The 24114-nt window shown below is 35.1% G+C and overlaps 8 protein-coding genes across 11 annotated transcripts; 7 read left to right on the top strand and 1 right to left on the bottom strand.

The window, feature by feature from the left end:
* Nucleotides 1-325: 325 nt before the first annotated feature.
* Nucleotides 326-1295, top strand: LOC111807132 (histone H2AX-like). Of its 2 annotated transcripts, XR_002816910.1 has the most exons (3): nucleotides 326-548; nucleotides 628-917; nucleotides 1128-1295. XR_002816910.1 is itself a non-coding variant. In XM_023692715.1 (2 exons), the coding sequence occupies exons 1-2, from the start codon at nucleotides 348-350 to the stop codon at nucleotides 853-855; spliced, it is 429 nt and encodes a 142-aa protein (XP_023548483.1). In that variant the 5' UTR covers nucleotides 326-347; the 3' UTR covers nucleotides 856-1082. The 2 variants fall into 2 exon arrangements, 1 of the variants encoding a protein (XP_023548483.1); XM_023692715.1 differs by lacking the exon at nucleotides 1128-1295 and having other exon boundaries at nucleotides 628-1082.
* A 96-nt stretch (nucleotides 1296-1391) lies between these two features.
* Nucleotides 1392-2660, top strand: LOC111807134 (histone H2AX). Its single transcript, XM_023692717.1, has 2 exons — nucleotides 1392-1774; nucleotides 2279-2660. Exons 1-2 carry the CDS (start codon nucleotides 1577-1579, stop codon nucleotides 2498-2500), a joined length of 420 nt encoding a protein of 139 aa, XP_023548485.1. The 5' UTR covers nucleotides 1392-1576; the 3' UTR covers nucleotides 2501-2660.
* A 1981-nt stretch (nucleotides 2661-4641) lies between these two features.
* LOC111807768 (NEDD8-specific protease 1-like) lies at nucleotides 4642-5316 on the bottom strand. Its single transcript, XM_023693636.1, has one exon. It carries the CDS (start codon nucleotides 5314-5316, stop codon nucleotides 4642-4644), a length of 675 nt encoding a protein of 224 aa, XP_023549404.1.
* Nucleotides 5317-5880: 564 nt separating this feature from the next.
* On the top strand, nucleotides 5881-8346 carry LOC111807121 (protein SLOW WALKER 1-like). 2 transcript variants are annotated; one of them, XM_023692699.1, is made up of 2 exons: nucleotides 5881-6031; nucleotides 6487-8346. In XM_023692699.1, the coding sequence occupies exon 2, from the start codon at nucleotides 6523-6525 to the stop codon at nucleotides 8104-8106; it is 1584 nt and encodes a 527-aa protein (XP_023548467.1). In that variant the 5' UTR covers nucleotides 5881-6031; nucleotides 6487-6522; the 3' UTR covers nucleotides 8107-8346. The 2 variants fall into 2 exon arrangements, with proteins under 2 accessions (XP_023548467.1, XP_023548468.1); XM_023692700.1 differs by having other exon boundaries at nucleotides 6454-8346.
* Nucleotides 8347-11695: 3349 nt separating this feature from the next.
* LOC111807133 (histone H2AX-like) lies at nucleotides 11696-12461 on the top strand. Its single transcript, XM_023692716.1, has 2 exons — nucleotides 11696-11923; nucleotides 12003-12461. The coding sequence occupies exons 1-2, from the start codon at nucleotides 11723-11725 to the stop codon at nucleotides 12228-12230; spliced, it is 429 nt and encodes a 142-aa protein (XP_023548484.1). The 5' UTR covers nucleotides 11696-11722; the 3' UTR covers nucleotides 12231-12461.
* A 95-nt stretch (nucleotides 12462-12556) lies between these two features.
* LOC111807135 (histone H2AX) lies at nucleotides 12557-13825 on the top strand. The gene is made up of 2 exons (XM_023692718.1): nucleotides 12557-12939; nucleotides 13444-13825. Exons 1-2 carry the CDS (start codon nucleotides 12742-12744, stop codon nucleotides 13663-13665), a joined length of 420 nt encoding a protein of 139 aa, XP_023548486.1. The 5' UTR covers nucleotides 12557-12741; the 3' UTR covers nucleotides 13666-13825.
* Nucleotides 13826-16578: 2753 nt separating this feature from the next.
* On the top strand, nucleotides 16579-19031 carry LOC111807123 (protein SLOW WALKER 1-like). Of its 2 annotated transcripts, none has more exons than XM_023692702.1 (2): nucleotides 16579-16716; nucleotides 17172-19031. In XM_023692702.1, exon 2 carries the CDS (start codon nucleotides 17208-17210, stop codon nucleotides 18789-18791), a length of 1584 nt encoding a protein of 527 aa, XP_023548470.1. In that variant the 5' UTR covers nucleotides 16579-16716; nucleotides 17172-17207; the 3' UTR covers nucleotides 18792-19031. The 2 variants fall into 2 exon arrangements, with proteins under 2 accessions (XP_023548470.1, XP_023548471.1); XM_023692703.1 differs by having other exon boundaries at nucleotides 16581-16716; nucleotides 17139-19031.
* Nucleotides 19032-21359: 2328 nt separating this feature from the next.
* LOC111807126 (rho GTPase-activating protein 2-like) lies at nucleotides 21360-24114 on the top strand. Its single transcript, XM_023692708.1, has 4 exons — nucleotides 21360-21841; nucleotides 22621-22741; nucleotides 22824-23174; nucleotides 23261-24114. Exons 1-4 carry the CDS (start codon nucleotides 21516-21518, stop codon nucleotides 23876-23878), a joined length of 1416 nt encoding a protein of 471 aa, XP_023548476.1. The 5' UTR covers nucleotides 21360-21515; the 3' UTR covers nucleotides 23879-24114.

Genomic DNA, 24114 nt, shown 5'->3' with positions numbered 1-24114 from the left:
AAAATTTGAAAATTAAAAATAAAAATAAAAAAGTTAAAAAAATATTTTTGTTTTTAAAATTTAATTAAAAATGATTAAATTTAAGATTTATTAAAATAAATAAATTAAAATTAAATTGAGGTATTTGTATTTATTAAGGATATGTAAAAAAAAGAAAAAAAAAACTAATTAATTTAGTTTTTAAATCTTCGGCTGTCGCGCCAAATTTTTAAAAATTTAATTCCCGCCACATTGGCGATCGGCGTGAAACAACGTTCCACCAATCACAGCGTTCCGTTCTTCACTATAAAAGCAAACCAACAGCCCTCTTCTATGGTATGAATCCATCTCACCGCCGGAAAGTAAAAATGAGTTCTACCGATGTTCCGACTAAGGGTGGCAGAGGCAAGAAATCTGCCGCCAAGGCAGTCTCCAGGTCTCACAAGGCTGGTCTTCAATTCCCCGTGGGTCGTATTGCCAGGTACCTCAAGAAGGGCCGTTATGCCCAGCGCGTAGGTTCTGGATCACCGGTTTACCTCTCCGCCGTCCTCGAATACCTCGTCGCTGAGGTTCGTAAGGCTACTTTCGTTTACAGTTCAATTCTAAGATTTTTAGTGTTTTGTTTCAGGAATTTTGTTTTTCGTTTAGGTTTTGGAGTTAGCGGGGAATGCTGCGAGGGACAACAAGAAGAACAGAATCATTCCGAGGCATATTCAGCTTGCGGTGAGGAACGATGAGGAATTGAGCAAGCTTTTGGGATCGGTTACGATTGCTAGTGGAGGAGTGATGCCGAAGATTCATCAGTCTCTTTTGCCGAAGAAGGCCGGGAATGCGAAAGACAAGGCCGAAATCGGATCGGCCTCTCAAGAATTTTAGGTTACGGTAGAAATCACTACCATTGATGATGAAATGAAAATTAAATAGTTAGGTTATGTTAGATTGTTATTAGCTTCAATGGATCATACTTCTTTCCGATGTAAATTTGCGAAACGAATTTCGCATAGATCAGGTTTCGTCATTGTCGTCGTTCAACTTTTTTATTGTGTAAATGCGGATGAAGTTCACCGCTAATTAGAATCGAAAGAAACTAGTCGAGTTTTCAATTTCCTGGAATCCGTAAATTTTCTTGCATGCCAATCAGNTGTTAGATTGTTATTAGCTTCAATGGATCATACTTCTTTCCGTATGTAAATTTGCGAAACGAATTTCGCATAGATCAGGTTCCGTCATTGTCGTCGTTCAACTTTTTTATTGTGTAAATGCGGATGAAGTTCACCGCTAATCAGAATCGAAAGAAACTAGTCGAGTTTTCAATTTCCTGGAATCCGTAAATTTTCTTGCATGCCAATCCGAAATTACGAGATATAACCGCTTTAAGATGCGAAATCTTCAATTTACTTAATTGGCCACTAATTTAAATGTTTATTTTTTTTCATTAATGATATAGAAGTTGCTGATTCATGTGATTTCGTTTCTCTCTCTATATATATTTTAGGGATCCTTCTTCCTTAATCCCTCGATTTTTCTTTTTTCGATTCTATCTCTATCAAGTTGCATATTGTCTAGGGTTTGATCATCCGCCGGGAAAAACTATACTATGAGTTCATCGGCTTCGACCAAGGGCGGCAGAGGGAAACCAAAGGCCACGAAGTCTGTTTCGCGGTCTCAGAAGGCTGGTCTTCAGTTTCCCGTCGGTCGTATTGCGAGGTTTCTTAAGGCCGGTAAGTATGCGGAGCGCGTTGGCGCCGGTGCTCCCGTCTACCTCTCCGCTGTCCTTGAATATCTGGCTGCCGAGGTTAGTGCTTGTTCTTCTCATCAGATCTTTTACTTGTGTTTCCGATCTGTTTATCTGTGGAGTTGTTTTCGTCTGATTGTGATGAAGTGAGGTGCTGTAGTGTAGTGCTTTGATCACTTGAATCGAAATTCTTATATCTGATTTTGTTGGGTTTCGTCTGCTTTGGCTCTGGAATTGATTTGGAGATGATGAATTTCGATTTGTTTCTTTAAATTGATGAAGAAACTATTTGAAATTAGGTTCACCATTGCATAGTAATCTCGAGCTTTGAATTGTGGCCTCCCTTTTTCTCTTGCATGTCATCCAATTGGCTAGAAATTGATACTGAATGCAGCTTATTTAGTTTTACTTGGTGAATAAGATGCCAAAGCCACAAGACTATGTGAGTTTGTTCTTTGGATGAACGAAGTTTCATTTGGGTTCATCCCTATTGTTTCTGTACAATGATGATGAATTGGTTTTGCATTTAAAGTAGCTGAGTATACTAAAAATCTTCATTTGCAGGTGCTTGAGCTTGCAGGCAATGCTGCCAGGGACAACAAGAAGAACCGTATTGTTCCGAGGCACATACAGCTCGCAGTCCGTAACGACGAAGAGCTAAGCAAGCTTTTGGGTGATGTGACCATTGCAAATGGTGGAGTGTTGCCGAATATCCATCAAAATCTCTTGCCTAAGAAAGCCGGGTCGGGTAAAGGCGACATTGGATCTGCATCTCAAGAGTTCTAAAGGTGTTTGATCATCTGCAAATTTTGATATGCGAGGTATTTAAGAGTGAAAACTGTTGTGGTTTCTTTGCTTTGGTTTGGAATCTATTTGGTTATTGTGAACCACAAGACTGGATCTCTTTAATTTGACATCTGATTGAAACCATATTGTGTTTTGTCCCTCTGCTGTTTTGCATGCTTGTTTGTTAAATTTTGCTTTTGGAATAGACCTTTTTTTCATTTAAGATGTCTGCAAAAATGTGAACTCTCACATCGGTTGGAGAGGGGAATAAAACATTCCTTATAAGGGTGTGGAAACCTCGAGGGGAACGAAACATTCCTTATAAGGGTGTGGAAACCTCGAGCGGAACGAAACATTCTTTATAAGGGTGTGGAAACCTCGAGGGGAACGAAACATTCCTTATAAGGGTGTGGAAACCTCGAGGGGAACGAAACATTCCTTATAAGGGTGTGGAAACCTCGAGGGGAACGAAACATTCCTTATAAGGGTGTAGAAACCTCTCTCTATAGACGCGTTGGGACTGTTACCAAAAAACACATTAACCCAAATGGCCTTTAGGAAATGTTTTCTAGCACCAGCCATATTGATGGTTTTTAGGCAAGATACAAGAATAGGGAGATGGAACGGATTCCTTCATACACTTCTTCTAGTTGGTCATGTCGAGAACCAAAAGTAGAACGGATTCCTTCATACACTTCTTCTAGTCGGTCACGTTGAGAACCAAAAGTAGAACGGATTCCTTCATATACTTCTTCTAGTCGGTCATGTCGAGAACCAAACCAAATGGATCTTGCTCATAGTTGGTGTCTTTACAAACACTGTTGAACTCTACTCTCCTGGCTTCTCTACCTTCCTTCTCCCCTGCCCTTAGGATCGGGTTGTTCGGCTGTAGGGAAATATCCCATTCGTCAAGCAAGCGGATAATGTCACCTGGCTTGATCGGGAAGTGAACTGCAGCTGTTTCATTTTGCCTCCAATGATAGACATGCCTGGTTTGGTTGTCCTACTGGATTCACATTGTTCAAGTCCTTGAGAGGCATATCATTTGCATGCCTATTCTTAATTGCCTCAAACAAACAAACAAACAAACATGCTCTGTTTTGATTGTGGAGGAAGGTCTAGATCATGTACTTTGGAGCTGCAACGTTGTGTAGAATCACATACTAATGATGTTTGGGCCCTTGTTAAGTTCTACGTTTGGTCATTCCGTTATATATTCGGAGAACGTTGTGAAGTGTAAAACAGATAGTCTTCGATAATGGTCGATTGTCTGCATGATGAAATATGCATTTTAAGTCGAGTTCATAGATGAACATTAGGTTAATGTTCTTATCCAAATAGAAGCATATTTCAAAGAAACTTCTAAAACACGAACCATTAAATAAACATGTATTTGGAAGTTCATTAAATTACGAATTTCGTTTTATTTTCATTTTTTTTTATCTATTAGACAAAAAAATTTTACCATCAAAATATGACAAAAATTATTATCTTCAAATTTTTAAAAGTTCGTGTCTATTTTGAAATATAGGTAAGTGTTTAAGGTATTTTTGAATTTTTTTAAAAAATTTTAAAGTGTTTGAATTTTTTTTTATAAAAAATAGGAAGTTTTTATTATTATTATTATTATTATTATTATCATTATTATTATTAAGAATACTATATTTAACTGCGTAAATGTAGTTTTGATGTAATTTTGATTTTTTTTAGTATAATGAAAATTTTAAAAATTTGATTTTTTTTTTTAAGATAATGTAAAATTCAAAAGTATTTTTTAAAAAAATTAATTTAACCTCGATCTAATTTATTCGATAACTATTCTTTTATTTTATTTTTTTATTTATTAGTTGTTTGAGCGGTTATTAATAATAATAAGACTGACCATTTTAATAATTAAACAAAAATATGGATTTGTACACTAATAATCTAATATCAAATTGTAACAAATACTTTTATTCATCCATTTACGTACATCAGTTTGGATCGATGATGAATAAAATTATTTTAATTTTATTCTTTTTTTAAAAAAACCTATCTAGAGTTGCTTTGTTCTTGCTTCAATCCGTGCATCATTACAAGTTTAGATCGACGAGGAATAAAATTAAAAATAATTAAAAAAAATAAGTTGCAACATTTCATATCTATCTAGAGTTGATTTGTTCTTGTTTCAATCCGTGAATAAGCTGCAGCATTTCAGAACGCATGTTGAATTCAACGTACTTACTCTTTACACTTCGCATCACATTAATGGGTCCAGAAATCTCATCCTTGCTTCGAAATTGATCAACGTTGCAATAATGCTCATAAATCACTCGAGCAGTTTCCATCACATATAGTCCACAATCATATCCATTGTTTTGTCGAGGTGTACGACATTCCATAAACTCTGCTGGTTCATAATTGATGTAGCCATTCACAGATTCATAAAGGGTGAAAGCAGATTCACTGTTCATCGTGGAAAGACTGTCGTAGTGCATGAATAAATTTCGTTTTCTGCAGTACACCAGCAAGCTCCAATGAGATCCACCGGAAGAGGAGACGTTGGAGTTGTCATTGACGACGAAAAAAATTAGCTTCTTTTCAGGGAGGTTCAGGGATTCGATCGTGGATATAAAAATATCCCAATCAAGAGTGTTGCCCAACAAAAAAGAGACACTCGTTGGTATCGATAGAATTTCGTTCGATTGGTACGTTGCGGAGAGGTAGGCAAAGTAGAAATCTATGATAGTGTCGTTCAAGTAGTTTCTGCCTTCTAAACTATGCAAATCAGATCCTTGAATAACGACATCACCGTAAGTCAAGAATTTAGCAGCCATGAGAGGAAAGCTTTTGCGAGAGAGAGGAAAGCTTTGCAAAAGGAATTTGTTAAATGAGACTGAATGAGAAAAATAGAATGAACCATATGTTTAAATAGACTCAGACAGATGATATATTCCCTCTATATTTATTTATCTTTTATTGGTTTAAATTCAAAATTTCAAATATTTTTGTTTATTTTATATATTTAAAAATTAGATATATCTTTTTTACAAAAATCAATTTTAATATAAACTATTAATTTATATGAAAAAATAAAATTACATTAAAAAATCTATTTGTTTCAAAATTGGTTTAAAAAAATATTTTCACATATTTTTAGGCATTATATAAATTCAAACGATTTAAAAATAATAATAAAAAAGGATTAATTTGAATAATTACACCTATTTTTTATAAACGATATTATTGAAATTAAAATTACAAAATAAATAAATATAAAAATAAAAAATTAAATTTAAAGCACTATTTAGAATTATTTAAATTTTAGGGATTTTAAATAAAGCCCAACGGCCCATTACTATTCTCTCCTCCACTTACGTGTAAGAAAAACCCTAACCCCGTTCTTCCAAGCCATCCGCCAAAACCCTAAGGGTTGCCCTAATTTCTTTGATTCACGCATAAACCCTTCTCTCTGTATTCGTCTCCCTCCGATTGAAGTTTCTGCTTCTTTGTACATGATACGAACCGTTCGTCCACAATTCATTCTTTCTGGTAAGGTTTAATGTTTTGATTTTGTTCTTTTTTGTTCACAACCCAACCGATATATTTGATTCATGCTCTGTTGCGATGCTCACTTTCGTTGTTCTTTCTAGTCAATTTCCTTGGTTTTAACTGCATTGAATCTTAATTTTTCCTCTGTTTGCTGAATTGGTAGTGGGTATTTTGAATAACAATGCTAAGATTCAGAGATTTACTTATTGTTCGAACTTTTGGGTTCTTTTGATGTTGTTTGGAGTCGCTGAATTGTCGTTGAAATATGTTTTTTCTTGTTTGTTTGTACCTATTTTTTTAGTGGCAGATTGCCAATGTTCTAAATTAATGCAGAATGGGTGTTATTGTGTCTGGATTTTATGTTGTTTGTGCATCGAGGGCCTTCTATACTTTGTTTAATCGCATATTTTTCTCATTTTTAGGCTTACTTGCTCTACATTTTCATGCTGCTGTAGTTTAGGTGAGAAGGGTGTTCTTTTTTCAGTCTAAGCATGGGAGAACCTAATTCTTTGAGTTTAACAAGGACCTTCCTGGTTAAACCAAAGCTTAAAGCTAAAGCCAGGACACCCAAAGAAACTCCAGAATCAAAATATTGGTCCTCCTTTAAGCGTCATGAGATCCCGAACCTTGTTTCATCCATATCCTCTGTTTCCTTCTGTCCGACGAATCCTTCCATTTTCTCTGCTAGCCACTCGACCTCTCTGACTCTTTTTAGCACGGAAACCATGGCCCCTACCTCTGCAATTACATCTTTTCGAGATGTTGTATCTTGTGCTTCGTTTCGTTGTGATGGCCTCCTCATTGCTGCCTCAGACCTTTCAGGGCTTGTCCAAGTCTTTGATGTTAAATCTCGAACCCCGCTTCGAAAGCTTCGTTCCCATTTGCGCCCAGTTCATTTTGTCCAGTACCCGGTTCTCGATAAGCTCCACCTAGTATCTGGTGGGGATGATGCAGTTGTTAAGTATTGGGATGTGGCGAGTCAGACTCCGCTTTTGGATTTTTTGGGCCATAAGGACTATGTTAGAAGTGGAGCATGCTCTCCATCTAGCATGGACATGTTTGTCACTGGGTCGTATGATCACACTGTGAAGCTTTGGGATGCTAGAACGAATTCAAAATCGGTTCTGGAAGTAAATCACGGGAAACCGGTGGAGGATGTGATTTTCTTACCGTCAGGTGGACTAGTTGCTACTGCTGGGGGTAATTCTGTGAAAATTTGGGATGTGATTGGAGGTGGGAAGATGGTGGGCTCTATGGAGAGTCATAATAAGACTGTTACTTCACTATGTGTTGGGAAATTGGGCAAGGATAGCGGAGAAGAATCAGATCAATTTAGAATCTTGAGTGTAGCTCTGGATGGGTATATGAAGGTGTTTGATTATTCAAAAATGAAAGTTACTCATTCAATGAGATTCCCAACACCTCTTATGTCAGTTGGGTTTTCTCCTGACTGTAGTAGTAGAGTTATAGGGACTTCAAATGGGATCTTGTATGCTGGCAAGAGGAAGACTAAGGGAATTACGTCGAGTAATTTGTCGAACCCTTGGAGTCTCGGATCAGTTGGGGAACCTCAAAGGCGAGCCTTGAGGCCTTCTCACTTTCGATACTTTCATCGTGGTCAAGGGGAGAAGCCAACTGAAGGAGATTACCTAGTCATGAAACCCAAAAAGGTGAAGTTGACAGAGCACGATAAACTCTTGAAGAAGTTCAGGCACAAGGATGCTCTAGTATCGGTGTTAGCGAGTAAGAACCCGGAGAATGTGGTGGCTGTAATGGAGGAATTGGTAGCAAGAAAGAAGCTGTTGAAATGCGTTTCGAATTTGAACACGGAGGAGCTTGGTTTGCTATTGGTTTTCTTACAAAAGCACTCTACATTGCCAAGATACTCAAGCTTGTTGATGGGGTTGACACGAAAGGTTCTAGAGCTACGGGCCGAAGATATTAGAGCCTCGGGTGCCTTGAAAGATCACATCAGAAACTTAAAGCGATCGGTAGACGAAGAGATTCGGATACAACAGTCATTGCTGGAGATACAAGGTATCATTTCACCATTACTGAGAATTGCTGGAAGATGATGAGATTCAGTTTTTCAATTAGTTGTTTGTAAGGTACACTTTTCAGTGTTTTCTTTACAATTAAGATCAAGAAAAGGCTCCAATTTTGTCTCTGTGCCTGTGTTGTTTGAAAATCTAGTGGTTAAGTAGATCATGAAATATTTAGTGTTTGAATTCATGAATTTTAGGTACCAAAGAACAGTGTCAAGGTCCTTCATGTGAAGGTCATATGATATAACATTACATTAAACTCATCTACTCTCTTGAATTGGGTTTGTCTGCTGATATTATTATTTTGCCCCGGGTTTAAAAAATGTCTATATTCAAATATTATTCTCGACCTTTCATACATATTGTTAGAGTAGCAATTTCTTAGATTCCTTGGATGAACATTGGGACTCGAACATCGTTACCATTATACTAGGGTCCCACTTTCTTCTATCCACAACTATACCGAATTGAAATATTTTTTAGACTAAGGTGTTCTTGATGTGACAAATACCGTATTCGAACTATAAGATAATATCAATAATTTAACCTATATTCAAGGTTAACAAATATCTTTTTAAACTTTATGCGGTTAAAATAAATGGGTAAGTAAGAATTTACTTTAAATTACAAACCTAAAAGGGTCCAATTATTATTATTATTTTCTTTCTCTTTTTATCTTTTATTTTGTATACTTAAATTGATAATAATTAGAACACTTTTGGAATCAGGAAAATAAAATAATTTATTATTTAAAAAAAATAAAATTTAATACTTGAAATTACATAAATATTAATTGTTTGAATTATTAAGTTCAAAAAAAAAATTTAAGGCATCTGAAATTGAGGATGTTCAAAATAGATCAAAGCTGTCGCTATCATTAAATAAATGATGAAAATCCAAATTTGTGTTTTTTTAAATAAATAAATAAATAAATAAATAAATAAATAAAAATAAAATAAAATAAAATTGCAGCATCATGTGAGTAGCCATTATTAATAAGAATGCAAATAACAGGTTGGAGTTTTGAATGAGACAGAAAAAAGAATATAATGACCAAACACAAAATACCAAAATTAATATTTTTATAAATTAAAATTAAATATTAGGAAAAAGAAAAGAAAATAATCTCTCTCTCTCTCTCTCTCTCTCTTATTATTATTATTATTATTTATTATTTGAAATTCAAACCTTGAGTTTTGGAGGGAGATCTGACAGTTTCATTTTCATCTGATTTTGTGGGGCCCATTTCAATCACCTGCTTTTCGATTTAGGATACCCATTTGTGGGCCCCACCTCTAGATTCAATCTCCTCCGCTCCTTCTACCCCACTGGCCCCACCTCGCCAACGTTTTCATCTCTCTTATCTTTTTTTAAATATTTATGGGTTAAAAAAATAATAATAATCACTTTTTACTGCTAAATTTGTCTCACTTATATTCATTTCCTTTTTTTTTTTTTACTATTTATTGGAATTTACTAATTCACCCGTTAATTTTAATAAATAATATTGCAAAAAAAAAAAAAAAGNAAAAAAAAAATCTATAATTTTTATATTTTTCATAAATTATAATATAAAAAAACATGTGATTAAATTTAAAAATATTTTAATTTATTAATTCTAATCTATCATTTTGTTGATGTGACAATTACTATATTACATCATTAAAGACAAACTTTTGATAAATAATATAATGACAATAAAATTGTAGAAAAAAAAAAAGGACAATAATAATTGAAATTGGCACAAAAAAAAGCAAATTATAACATTGGAAATATCAAGCTTGTCCACATTTGTCCCTCAACCATCAATAATCCAATTTTTATATTTGAAGTGCCCAACGCCCATCTCAATTTATTTTCTACATTTAATGGTTCGGTACGCCCTTATTATAAGAAAAGGATCTCACAATCCACATCCTTAGAGGCTCAGCGTCGGTGGTCTAGTGTCCTCGTTGGCACACCGCCCAGTGTTCAGCTTTGATACCATTTCTAAATAGCTCAAACCCACTATTAGATATTGTCTGTTTTAATGTTTCTGTCAATCTCAAAATTTTAAAACGCATCTACTAGAGATAAATTTTTACAGTCTTGAATGAAAAGTAAACTAAAAAAAGGTCAGAAGTAAAAATATAACATTTAAGAATCAAATAGTAAAAAAAAAAATTTTCAATTTTTTTAAATTAAAAAAAGCATAAATGAGTTATAATTAATTTATGACATCATGATTATGTCATTAATATATGTAAAAGGAGCCTAATTTTGTTGAGTTTGAAAGTCTATTTGTTATAATAAATGAAGCTCACAATTAATTATAAGCTTAGATTCTCATTAATAATTCATTTTATGTCCAGTTATTAAATTTTTAATTTTGTTTCTAATAAATTATTGACATATTCGACCATTTAAAAAAAAAAATTCATGGATATTTATACATAAATCAATTAATTTAAAAAACCCATTAAAAAATAGAAATTATTTATTAGATATAAAATTGAATTTTTAATATTTTATTAAATTTATTTTTTAACGTTGAGAGAGGAGTAAAAAAAAATAAATAAATAAATAAAATAATAACGGTGGTGTGCGCAGATAGAAGGAGAGCACATAAAAAAGCGTTTTTTTGAAATGTGAAGTGGCATTTAATATTTATAAATCCATGTTCTATGAACCTCCACCTACTTAGTGAGGGCTTTGGTATTATAAAATTAAAAGAAAATGTAAAAACAAATGAAAAATTATGAGGGGCATCTTTGGAAATTAATTTTCTATGAGGCCCATAAGAGCAATGGGCCAACAAACATTGTACAATGTATGTGAAAAGGCATAGGGACAATTGGGTCATTTTACGTAAGAAGAATATTCCTTCTTAGAGATAAACAAATGGATCACGTGTTTGATTTATCATCACCTTTTTCCCCCACCCAAATTAAATAAATATAATTATATAATTTTAAATAAAATTTAAAAAATGTAAATATAATTATCGAGTTATTTACTGAGTTATGCTCGTATTAACCATTAATAATATTTTTATTTTTTTTCCTCAAATAATAAAATAAAGAATGACGTGGAAAAGGGAAAATTTTTTAATTTAATGATTTTTCTGTGTTGGGCCGGTGGAAAATTCGACGAGTTTTGGGCCGTTGTATAAAATTTTGAGCCCATTAAGCAAATAGTAAATGGGCCCAATATAATCATTAATTAATTTTGGGCCATTGTATTAAATTATTTTTAGTATTAATATTTAAAAAAAAAAGTAAATTTAACTATTTTTTAACCGTATTTTCAAATCCAAATCTAAAATTTGAAAATTAAAAATAAAAATAAAAAAGTTAAAAAAATATTTTTGTTTTTAAAATTTAATTAAAAATGATTAAATTTAAGATTTATTAAAATAAATAAATTAAAATTAAATTGAGGTATTTGTATTTATTAAGGATATGTAAAAAAAAGAAAAAAAAAACTAATTAATTTAGTTTTTAAATCTTCGGCTGTCGCGCCAAATTTTTAAAAATTTAATTCCCGCCACATTGGCGATCGGCGTGAAACAACGTTCCACCAATCACAGCGTTCCGTTCTTCACTATAAAAGCAAACCAACAGCCCTCTTCTATGGTATGAATCCATCTCACCGCCGGAAAGTAAAAATGAGTTCTACCGATGTTCCGACTAAGGGTGGCAGAGGCAAGAAATCTGCCGCCAAGGCAGTCTCCAGGTCTCACAAGGCTGGTCTTCAATTCCCCGTGGGTCGTATTGCCAGGTACCTCAAGAAGGGCCGTTATGCCCAGCGCGTAGGTTCTGGATCACCGGTTTACCTCTCCGCCGTCCTCGAATACCTCGTCGCTGAGGTTCGTAAGGCTACTTTCGTTTACAGTTCAATTCTAAGATTTTTAGTGTTTTGTTTCAGGAATTTTGTTTTTCGTTTAGGTTTTGGAGTTAGCGGGGAATGCTGCGAGGGACAACAAGAAGAACAGAATCATTCCGAGGCATATTCAGCTTGCGGTGAGGAACGATGAGGAATTGAGCAAGCTTTTGGGATCGGTTACGATTGCTAGTGGAGGAGTGATGCCGAAGATTCATCAGTCTCTTTTGCCGAAGAAGGCCGGGAATGCGAAAGACAAGGCCGAAATCGGATCGGCCTCTCAAGAATTTTAGGTTACGGTAGAAATCACTACCATTGATGATGAAATGAAAATTAAATAGTTAGGTTATGTTAGATTGTTATTAGCTTCAATGGATCATACTTCTTTCCGTATGTAAATTTGCGAAACGAATTTCGCATAGATCAGGTTCCGTCATTGTCGTCGTTCAACTTTTTTATTGTGTAAATGCGGATGAAGTTCACCGCTAATCAGAATCGAAAGAAACTAGTCGAGTTTTCAATTTCCTGGAATCCGTAAATTTTCTTGCATGCCAATCCGAAATTACGAGATATAACCGCTTTAAGATGCGAAATCTTCAATTTACTTAATTGGCCACTAATTTAAATGTTTATTTTTTTTCATTAATGATATAGAAGTTGCTGATTCATGTGATTTCGTTTCTCTCTCTATATATATTTTAGGGATCCTTCTTCCTTAATCCCTCGATTTTTCTTTTTTCGATTCTATCTCTATCAAGTTGCATATTGTCTAGGGTTTGATCATCCGCCGGGAAAAACTATACTATGAGTTCATCGGCTTCGACCAAGGGCGGCAGAGGGAAACCAAAGGCCACGAAGTCTGTTTCGCGGTCTCAGAAGGCTGGTCTTCAGTTTCCCGTCGGTCGTATTGCGAGGTTTCTTAAGGCCGGTAAGTATGCGGAGCGCGTTGGCGCCGGTGCTCCCGTCTACCTCTCCGCTGTCCTTGAATATCTGGCTGCCGAGGTTAGTGCTTGTTCTTCTCATCAGATCTTTTACTTGTGTTTCCGATCTGTTTATCTGTGGAGTTGTTTTCGTCTGATTGTGATGAAGTGAGGTGCTGTAGTGTAGTGCTTTGATCACTTGAATCGAAATTCTTATATCTGATTTTGTTGGGTTTCGTCTGCTTTGGCTCTGGAATTGATTTGGAGATGATGAATTTCGATTTGTTTCTTTAAATTGATGAAGAAACTATTTGAAATTAGGTTCACCATTGCATAGTAATCTCGAGCTTTGAATTGTGGCCTCCCTTTTTCTCTTGCATGTCATCCAATTGGCTAGAAATTGATACTGAATGCAGCTTATTTAGTTTTACTTGGTGAATAAGATGCCAAAGCCACAAGACTATGTGAGTTTGTTCTTTGGATGAACGAAGTTTCATTTGGGTTCATCCCTATTGTTTCTGTACAATGATGATGAATTGGTTTTGCATTTAAAGTAGCTGAGTATACTAAAAATCTTCATTTGCAGGTGCTTGAGCTTGCAGGCAATGCTGCCAGGGACAACAAGAAGAACCGTATTGTTCCGAGGCACATACAGCTCGCAGTCCGTAACGACGAAGAGCTAAGCAAGCTTTTGGGTGATGTGACCATTGCAAATGGTGGAGTGTTGCCGAATATCCATCAAAATCTCTTGCCTAAGAAAGCCGGGTCGGGTAAAGGCGACATTGGATCTGCATCTCAAGAGTTCTAAAGGTGTTTGATCATCTGCAAATTTTGATATGCGAGGTATTTAAGAGTGAAAACTGTTGTGGTTTCTTTGCTTTGGTTTGGAATCTATTTGGTTATTGTGAACCACAAGACTGGATCTCTTTAATTTGACATCTGATTGAAACCATATTGTGTTTTGTCCCTCTGCTGTTTTGCATGCTTGTTTGTTAAATTTTGCTTTTGGAATAGACCTTTTTTTCATTTAAGATGTCTGCAAAAATGTGAACTCTCACATCGGTTGGAGAGGGGAATAAAACATTCCTTATAAGGGTGTGGAAACCTCGAGGGGAACGAAACATTCCTTATAAGGGTGTGAAAATCTCTCTCTATAGACGCGTTGGGACTGTTACCAAAAAACACATTAACCCAAATGGCCTTTAGGAAATGTTTTCTAGCATTAGCCATATTGATGGTTTTTAGGCAAGATACAAGAATAGGGAGATGGAACGGATTCCTTCATACACTTCTTCTAGTTGGTCATGTTGAGAACCAAAAGTAGAACGGATTCCTTCATATACTTCTTCTAGTCGGTCATGTCGAGAACCAAACCAAATGGATCTTGCTCATAGTTGGTGTCTTTACAAACACTGTTGAACTCTACTCTCCTGGCTTCTCTACCTTCCTTCTCCCCTGCCCTTAGGATCGGGTTGTTCGGCTGTAGGGAAATATCCCATTCGTCAAGCAAGCGGATAATGTCACCTGGCTTGACCGGGAAGTGAACTGCAGCTGTTTCATTTTGCCTCCAATGATAGACATGCCTGGTTTGGTTGTCCTACTGGATTCACATTGTTCAAGTCCTTGAGAGGCATATCATTTGCATGCCTATTCTTAATTGCCTCAAACAAACAAACAAACAAACATGCTCTGTTTTGATTGTGGAGGAAGGTCTAGATCATGTACTTTGGAGCTGCAACGTTGTGTAGAATCACATACTAATGATGTTTGGGCCCTTGTTAAGTTCTATGTTTGGTCATTTCGTTATATATTCGGAGAACGTTATGAAATGTAAAACAGATAGTCTTCGATAATGGTTGATTGTCTGCATGATGAAATATGCATTTTAAGTCGAGTTCATAGATGATGAACATTAGGTTAATGTTCAAACATGTTTATGGAAGTTCATTAAAAGTGTTTGAATTTTTTTATAAAAAAATAGGAAGTTTTTATTATTATTATTATTATTATTATTATTATTATTATTAAGAATACTATATTTAACTGCGTAAATGTAGGTTTTGATTTTTTTTAGTATAATGAAATTTTTAAAAATTTGATATATATATTTTTTTAAGATAATGTAAAATTCAAAAGTATTTTAAAAAAAAATTAATTTAACCTTCATCTAATTTATTCGATAACTATTTAGATTTTATTTAGATTTGATAAACGGTTTAGATTTTATTTTTTTATTTATTTATTAGTTGTTTGAGCGGTTATTAATAATAATAAGACTGACCATTTTAATAATTAAACAAAAATATGGATTTGTACACTAATAATCTAATATCAAATTGTAACAAATACTTTTATTCATCCATTTACGTATATCAGTTTTAGATCGATGATGAATACAATTAAAAATAATTTTATTCTTCTTTTTAAAAAAACCTATCTAGAGTTGCTTTGTTCTTGCTTCAATCGATGACGAGGAATAAAATTAAAAATAATTAAAAAAAAAACTATCTAGAATTGATTTGTTCTTGTTTCAATCCGTGAATAAGCTGCAGCATTTCAGAACGCATGTTGAACTCAACATACTTACTCTTTACACTTCGCATCACATTAATGGGTCCAGAAATCTCATCCTTGCTTCGAAATTGATCAACGTTGAAATAATGCTCGTAAATCACTCGAGTAGTTTCCATCACATATAGTCCACAATCATATCCATTGTTTTGTCGAGGTGCACGACATTCCATAAACTCTGCTGGTTCATAATTGATGTAGCCATTCACAGATTCATAAAGGGTGAAAGCAGATTCACTGTTCATCGTGGAAAGGCTGTCGTAGTGCATGAATAAATTCCGTTTTCTGCAGTACACCAGCAAGCTCCAATGAGATCCACCGGAAGAGGAGACGTTGGAGTTGTCATTGACGACGAAAAAAATTAGCTTCTTTTCAGGGAGGTTCAGGGATTCGATCGTGGATATAAAAATATCCCAATCAAGAGTGTTGCCCAACAAAAAAGAGACACTCGTTGGTATCGATAGAATTTCGTTTGATTGGTACGTTGCGGAGAGGTAGGCAAAGTAGAAATCTATGATGGTGTCGTTCAAGTAGTTTCTGCCTTCTAAACTATGCAAATCAGATCCTTGAATAACGACATCACCGTAAGTCAAGAATTTAGCAGCCATGAGAGGAAAGCTTTGCGAGAGAGAGAGAGGAAAGCTTTGCGAAAGGAATTTGTTAAATGAGACTGAATGAGAAAAATAGAATGAACAGTATGTTTAAATAGACTCAGACAGATGAAAGATGTTTAAATTCAAATTTTCAAATATTATTGTTTATTTTATATATTTAAAAATTAGATATATCTTTTTTACAGAAATCAATTTTAATATAAACTATTAATTTATATGAAAAAATAAAATTACATTAAAAAATCTATTTGTTTCAAAATTGGTTTAAAAAAATATTTTCACATATTTTTAGGCATTATATAAATTCAAACGATTTAAAAATAATAATAAAAAAGGATTAATTTGAATAATACACCTATTTTTTATAAACGATATTATTGAAATTAAAATTACAAAATAAATAAATATAAAAATTAAAAATTAAATTTAAAGCACTATTTAGAATTATTTAAATTTTAGGGATTTTAAATGAAGCCCAACGGCCCATTACTATTCTCTCTTCCACTTACGTGTAAGAAAAACCCTAACCCCGTTCTTCCAAGCCATCCGCCAAAACCCTAAGGGTTGCCCTAAGTTCTTTGATTCACGCATAAACCCTTCTCTCTGTATTCGCCCCCCTCCGATTGCTTCTTTGTACATGATACGAACCGTTCGCCCACAATTCATTCTTTCTGGTAAGGTTTAATGTTTTGATTTTGTTCTTTTTTGTTCACAACCCAACCGATATATTTGATTCATGCTCTGTTGCGATGCTCACTTTCGTTGTTCTTTCTAGTCAATTTCCTTGGTTTTAACTGCATTGAATCTTAATTTTTCCTCTGTTTGCTGAATTGGTAGTGGGTATTTTGAATAACAATGCTAAGATTCAGAGATTTACTTATTGTTCGAACTTTTGGGTTCTTTTGATGTTGTTTGGAGTCGCTGAATTGTCGTTGAAATATGTTTTTTCTTGTTTGTTTGTACCTATTTTTTTAGTGGCAGATTGCCAATGTTCTAAATTAATGCAGAATGGGTGTTATTGTGTCTGGATTTTATGTTGTTTGTGCATCGAGGGCCTTCTATACTTTGTTTAATCGCATATTTTTCTCATTTTTAGGCTTACTTGCTCTACATTTTCATGCTGCTGTAGTTTAGGTGAGAAGGGTGTTCTTTTTTCAGTCTAAGCATGGGAGAACCTAATTCTTTGAGTTTAACAAGGACCTTCCTGGTTAAACCAAAGCTTAAAGCTAAAGCCAGGACACCCAAAGAAACTCCAGAATCAAAATATTGGTCCTCCTTTAAGCGTCATGAGATCCCGAACCTTGTTTCATCCATATCCTCTGTTTCCTTCTGTCCGACGAATCCTTCCATTTTCTCTGCTAGCCACTCGACCTCTCTGACTCTTTTTAGCACGGAAACCATGGCCCCTACCTCTGCAATTACATCTTTTCGAGATGTTGTATCTTGTGCTTCGTTTCGTTGTGATGGCCTCCTCATTGCTGCCTCAGACCTTTCAGGGCTTGTCCAAGTCTTTGATGTTAAATCTCGAACCCCGCTTCGAAAGCTTCGTTCCCATTTGCGCCCAGTTCATTTTGTCCAGTACCCGGTTCTCGATAAGCTCCACCTAGTATCTGGTGGGGATGATGCAGTTGTTAAGTATTGGGATGTGGCGAGTCAGACTCCGCTTTTGGATTTTTTGGGCCATAAGGACTATGTTAGAAGTGGAGCATGCTCTCCATCTAGCATGGACATGTTTGTCACTGGGTCGTATGATCACACTGTGAAGCTTTGGGATGCTAGAACGAATTCAAAATCGGTTCTGGAAGTAAATCACGGGAAACCGGTGGAGGATGTGATTTTCTTACCGTCAGGTGGACTAGTTGCTACTGCTGGGGGTAATTCTGTGAAAATTTGGGATGTGATTGGAGGTGGGAAGATGGTGGGCTCTATGGAGAGTCATAATAAGACTGTTACTTCACTATGTGTTGGGAAATTGGGCAAGGATAGCGGAGAAGAATCAGATCAATTTAGAATCTTGAGTGTAGCTCTGGATGGGTATATGAAGGTGTTTGATTATTCAAAAATGAAAGTTACTCATTCAATGAGATTCCCAACACCTCTTATGTCAGTTGGGTTTTCTCCTGACTGTAGTAGTAGAGTTATAGGGACTTCAAATGGGATCTTGTATGCTGGCAAGAGGAAGACTAAGGGAATTACGTCGAGTAATTTGTCGAACCCTTGGAGTCTCGGATCAGTTGGGGAACCTCAAAGGCGAGCCTTGAGGCCTTCTCACTTTCGATACTTTCATCGTGGTCAAGGGGAGAAGCCAACTGAAGGAGATTACCTAGTCATGAAACCCAAAAAGGTGAAGTTGACAGAGCACGATAAACTCTTGAAGAAGTTCAGGCACAAGGATGCTCTAGTATCGGTGTTAGCGAGTAAGAACCCGGAGAATGTGGTGGCTGTAATGGAGGAATTGGTAGCAAGAAAGAAGCTGTTGAAATGCGTTTCGAATTTGAACACGGAGGAGCTTGGTTTGCTATTGGTTTTCTTACAAAAGCACTCTACATTGCCAAGATACTCAAGCTTGTTGATGGGGTTGACACGAAAGGTTCTAGAGCTACGGGCCGAAGATATTAGAGCCTCGGGTGCCTTGAAAGATCACATCAGAAACTTAAAGCGATCGGTAGACGAAGAGATTCGGATACAACAGTCATTGCTGGAGATACAAGGTATCATTTCACCATTACTGAGAATTGCTGGAAGATGATGAGATTCAGTTTTTCAATTAGTTGTTTGTAAGGTACACTTTTCAGTGTTTTCTTTACAATTAAGATCAAGAAAAGGCTCCAATTTTGTCTCTGTGCCTGTGTTGTTTGAAAATCTAGTGGTTAAGTAGATCATGAAATATTTAGTGTTTGAATTCATGAATTTTAGGTACCAAAGAACAGTGTCAAGGTCCTTCATGTGAAGGTCATATGATATAACATTACATTAAACTCATCTACTCTCTTGAATTGGGTTTGTCTGCTGATATTATTATTTTGCCCCGGGTTTAAAAAATGTCTATATTCAAATATTATTCTCGACCTTTCATACATATTGTTAGAGTAGCAATTTCTTAGATTCCTTGGATGAACATTGGGACTCGAACATCGTTACCATTATACTAGGGTCCCACTTTCTTCTATCCACAACTATACCGAATTGAAATATTTTTTAGACTAAGGTGTTCTTGATGTGACAAATACCGTATTCGAACTATAAGATAATATCAATAATTTAACCTATATTCAAGGTTAACAAATATCTTTTTAAACTTTATGCGGTTAAAATAAATGGGTAAGTAAGAATTTACTTTAAATTACAAACCTAAAAGGGTCCAATTATTATTATTATTTTCTTTCTCTTTTTATCTTTTATTTTGTATACTTAAATTGATAATAATTAGAACACTTTTGGAATCAGGAAAATAAAATAATTTATTATTTAAAAAAAATAAAATTTAATACTTGAAATTACATAAATATTAATTGTTTGAATTATTAAGTTCAAAAAAAAAATTTAAGGCATCTGAAATTGAGGATGTTCAAAATAGATCAAAGCTGTCGCTATCATTAAATAAATGATGAAAATCCAAATTTGTGTTTTTTTAAATAAATAAATAAATAAATAAATAAATAAATAAAAATAAAATAAAATAAAATTGCAGCATCATGTGAGTAGCCATTATTAATAAGAATGCAAATAACAGGTTGGAGTTTTGAATGAGACAGAAAAAAGAATATAATGACCAAACACAAAATACCAAAATTAATATTTTTATAAATTAAAATTAAATATTAGGAAAAAAAGAGAAATTAATCTCTCTCTCTCTCTCTGTTATTATTATTATTATTATTATTATTATTATTATTATTATTTGAAATTCAAACCTTGAATTTTGGAGGGAGATCTGACATTTTCATTTTCATCTGATTTTGTGGGGCCCATTTCAATCACCTGCTTTTCGATTTAGGATACCCATTTGTGGGCCCCACCTCTAGATTCAATCTCCTCCGCTCCTTCTACCCCACTGGCCCCACCTCCCTAACGTTTTCATCTCTCTTAACTTTTTTTAAATATTTATGGGTTTAAAAAATAATAATAATCACTTTTTACTGCTAAATTTGTCTCACTTATATTCATTTCCCCTTTTTTTTTTTTACTATTTATTGGAATTTACTAATTCACCCGTTAATTTTAATAAATAATATTGCAAAAAAAAAAAAAAAAGTTAATTATGTATAATTTTTATATTTTTCATAAATTATAATATAAAACAAAACATGTGATTAAATTTAAAAATATTTTAATTTATTAACTCTAATCTATCATTTTGTTGATGTGACAATTACTATATTACATCATTAAAGACAAACTTTTGATAAATAATATAATGACAATAAAATTGTAGAAAAAAAAAAAGGACAATAATAATTGAAATTGGCACAAAAAAAAGCAAATTATAACATTGGAAATATCAAGCTTGTCCACATTTGTCCCTCAACCATCAATAATCCAATTTTTATATTTGAAGTGCCCAACGCCCATCTCAATTTATTTTCTAAATTTAATGGTCCGTAAGAAAAGGATTTCATAATCCACATCCTTAGAGGCTCAGCGTAGGTGGTCTAGTGTCCTCGTTGGCACACCGCTCAGTGTCCAGCTTTGATACCATTTCTAAATAGCTCAAACCCACAAGATATTGTCTGTTTTAATGTTTCTGTCAATCTCAAAAATGGATGAAAAGTAAATTAAAAAAAGTCAGAAGTAAAAATACATCATTACGAAATTTAAGAATCAAATCGTCACAATTTTTTTTTTCAAATTTTCAAATTAAAAAATGAGTTATAATTAATTTATGACATCATGATTATGTCATTAATATATGTAAAAAGGAATATTTGAGTCCTAGTTTTACCTAATTTTGTTGAGTTTGAAAGTCTATTTGTTATAATAAATGAAGCTCACAATTAATTATAAGCTTAAATTCTCATTAATAATTCATTTTATGTCCGGTTATTAAATTTTTAATTTTGTTTCTAATAAATTGTTGACATATTCGACATTTAAAAAAAAAATTAATGGATATTTATACATAAATCAATTAATTTTAAAAACCCATTAAAAAATAGAAATTATTTATTAGATATAAAATTGAATTTTTAATATTTTATTAAATTTATTTTTTTAACGTTGAGAGAGGAGTAAAAAAAATAATAAAATAATAACGGTGGTGTGCGCAGATAGAAGAGAGCACATAAAAAAGCGTTTTTTTGAAATGTGAAGTGGCCGTTTGAGACCTTTTTTTTGAAATTTGTTTAACTTCGAAGAACCGTAGCGACACGAAGGCACGGGAAGAGGGCTTCCTTCAATGCAATAAAAACAAGCAACCAAACCCATCTCTCACATTTTCAAAACCCCCCACCCAAATCGGCGAACGAGGGAGAGAATGACCGGCATTGTTATGGTCACTAGGGGCGGCGGCTGCGGCGGAGGCAGCAAAATGGTCAAAGGAGGAGCCAAGGGCTCCTCCGTCAGTGATGACCAAAATCAGCTCTCTTTGGTCGATGTTTTGCTCACGGCGTTGAGGAAATCGATGGTTTATTGCCGTGTTGATCGACGGGAGGAGCTTATCTCCACTGTCCATCAGATGGAAATTGGATGGCCGACAAATGTTCGACATATTGCCCATGTCACTTTCGACCGCTTCAATGGTTTTTTGGGGCTTCCTGTCGAGTTTGAGGTTGAGATTCCCAGCTCTGTTCCTAGTGCCAGGTGAGGAATTTCCTCTGTTTTTTGGTTGTTTGGTTCTCAACTTAGCTCTTTTGAGTTCATTTCTTTGTTGGGTTTCTTGTTTTATGTCCTCAATCTTGAGATTTTTACTTTGTTATGAGCTTATTTGCTTCTAAGGAGCTGAATCTTAGCCTTTTTAGTTCAAATGTTTTGTTGGGTCGTCATTTTTTGGGCTCAACTTGGAGCATTTTGGTTGGAAATTAGCCATTTTTGCCTTTGTTAGGGGAGTTCATGTGCTAAAAAAGACTTAAATCTTTGCTTATTCACTTCAAATGTTGGCTAATTTGAGCCTTTTTCTTGGCTTTTCAGTTTTAGAGTCTCTTAGTCCAAGTTTTTAGCCATTTTTTTGGAGATGAATGGGTGGATTATAGCATGAAATAGTTCACATGCTCCCGGGTTGGTTGGGGAGGAGAAAGAAACACCCTTTCCATGGAAATCTTTCCCTAGGAGAGACGCGTTTTAAAAACTTTAAGAGTAAGCCCGAAAAGGAAAGTCCAAAGAGGACAATATCTGCTAGCGATGGACTTGGGTCGTTAGATATAAAACAGCGATGTTCTTCGACTCAATTAAGACAACTTCCTGGGATTTAGAATGAACATTGAATAATGTCACGGACTATGACAATACTGTGTCTGGGAGCTGTTCTTGCGGTGTGAGGGAGGAGCCTTTTGGTGATTAGTGGGGTCCCGACATCCCGACATCATTTAGTTTTCTCTGTTCTTAATGTTCAGCTGAATTATGAGCATATCTTAACTTTGCAGTGCCAGTGTGTTTGGGGTCTCTGCTGAATCAATGCAATGTTCTACTGATTCAAGAGGAAATAGTGTACCAAAAATACTCTTGCTAATGCAGGATCGCTTGTACCGTCAAGGAGGCCTTAAGGTATCGAATTGTCGTGTGTCGTGTCGTTAATGGCGCGTTGCTAGCTATGTATATGATTTGTATGTTCATGTGTTTGCTGCAGGCTGAAGGGATTTTTCGGATAAACCCCGAAAACAGCCAAGAGGAGCAAGTAAGGGACAAGTTGAATAGAGGGATTATACCTCAAAACATTGATGTTCACTGCTTGGCTGGCCTGATCAAAGCGTGGTTTCGAGAGCTTCCGTCCGGAGTGCTCGATGGACTCTCTCCTGAGGAAGTTCTGCAATGTAACACTGAAGAGGAGTCGGTCGAGCTCGTTAAGAAGTTAAAGCCAACCGAGGCTGCGTTGTTGAGTTGGGCTGTGGATCTTATGGCTGATGTTGTTGAGGAAGAAGATTGTAACAAAATGAATGCAAGGAATATTGCTATGGTTTTTGCTCCGAACATGACTCAGGTATAAACCGAGACGGCGCGTAATAGAAGCATAATATACGACTTTCATTTTGTCACTTGTATGATGTTGTGTTTTTTGTTGGATAGATGTCTGATCCATTGACGGCTCTAATGCATGCTGTTCAAGTGATGAACTTACTCAAAACACTGATTATGAAAACGTTACGGGAGCGGGAAGAGGCTGTGTCGGATGGATATTCGCCTATGTCGTCTCGTTCTTCTGATCGGCAAATGGATGAAGATTTCAATAGTCAGGAAGATATGGATACCGGAGACGAATCGGGAGGGCCGAACTCCGACGTTGAGAATGATGTCAATGAAGATGGAGATGAAGATGAGGGATCATTAAGTGAGATTGAGGACTGCTTCTTGAGGAAATTGGATGATACCAAAAGCGAAACTCGAAGATCTTCAGCAAGACGAGAAGGCGATTTAGACGTAGATTTGAGTCCAAGAAGCTGCTCGGGATTGAACGTCGAGTCGAGTATCTCGTTCACTGATAGTAAAAACGAAAACTCGTGCCTTAGTAGTACAAGTGATGGAGAAGATTCCACGACGAGTTTGCACGAAGAGGAGGGACAAAGCATTCACAAAGAACTCGTCCCCATAGCATGTAAAAACTTCATTGATATTCATATGGATGACAAGATGAGGGAACCCGCTTCGTTGACGTCCATGGTTATTGCTTCTAACGACTCGGTGTAACAGCTCTCATCGACGACGACGACGATGATAGTACTTCGAGATATGCTTTCTTTGCAGTAGTTCAAAGTGATGCTTGCTTTTTTTTGTATCATAGCACGACGTTTAGCGAGAGGCTTTGACCGGAAAAAAAATTCGAAAGGATTGCTTGTTTGTGTGTTTTTGTGATTCCTAAAGTTTAGCTTCGAGCTGAACACGTTTAATTTGTTTCTTTTGTAATCGAAACGAACTTAACCTTG

This window comes from Cucurbita pepo, chromosome LG12 (assembly GCF_002806865.2).
Source record: "Cucurbita pepo subsp. pepo cultivar mu-cu-16 chromosome LG12, ASM280686v2, whole genome shotgun sequence".
In the NCBI taxonomy this organism is placed as follows: Eukaryota; Viridiplantae; Streptophyta; class Magnoliopsida; order Cucurbitales; family Cucurbitaceae; genus Cucurbita; species Cucurbita pepo.
Note: the sequence above shows the minus strand (reverse complement) of the source record. Positions and strands in the feature narration are given on the sequence as shown.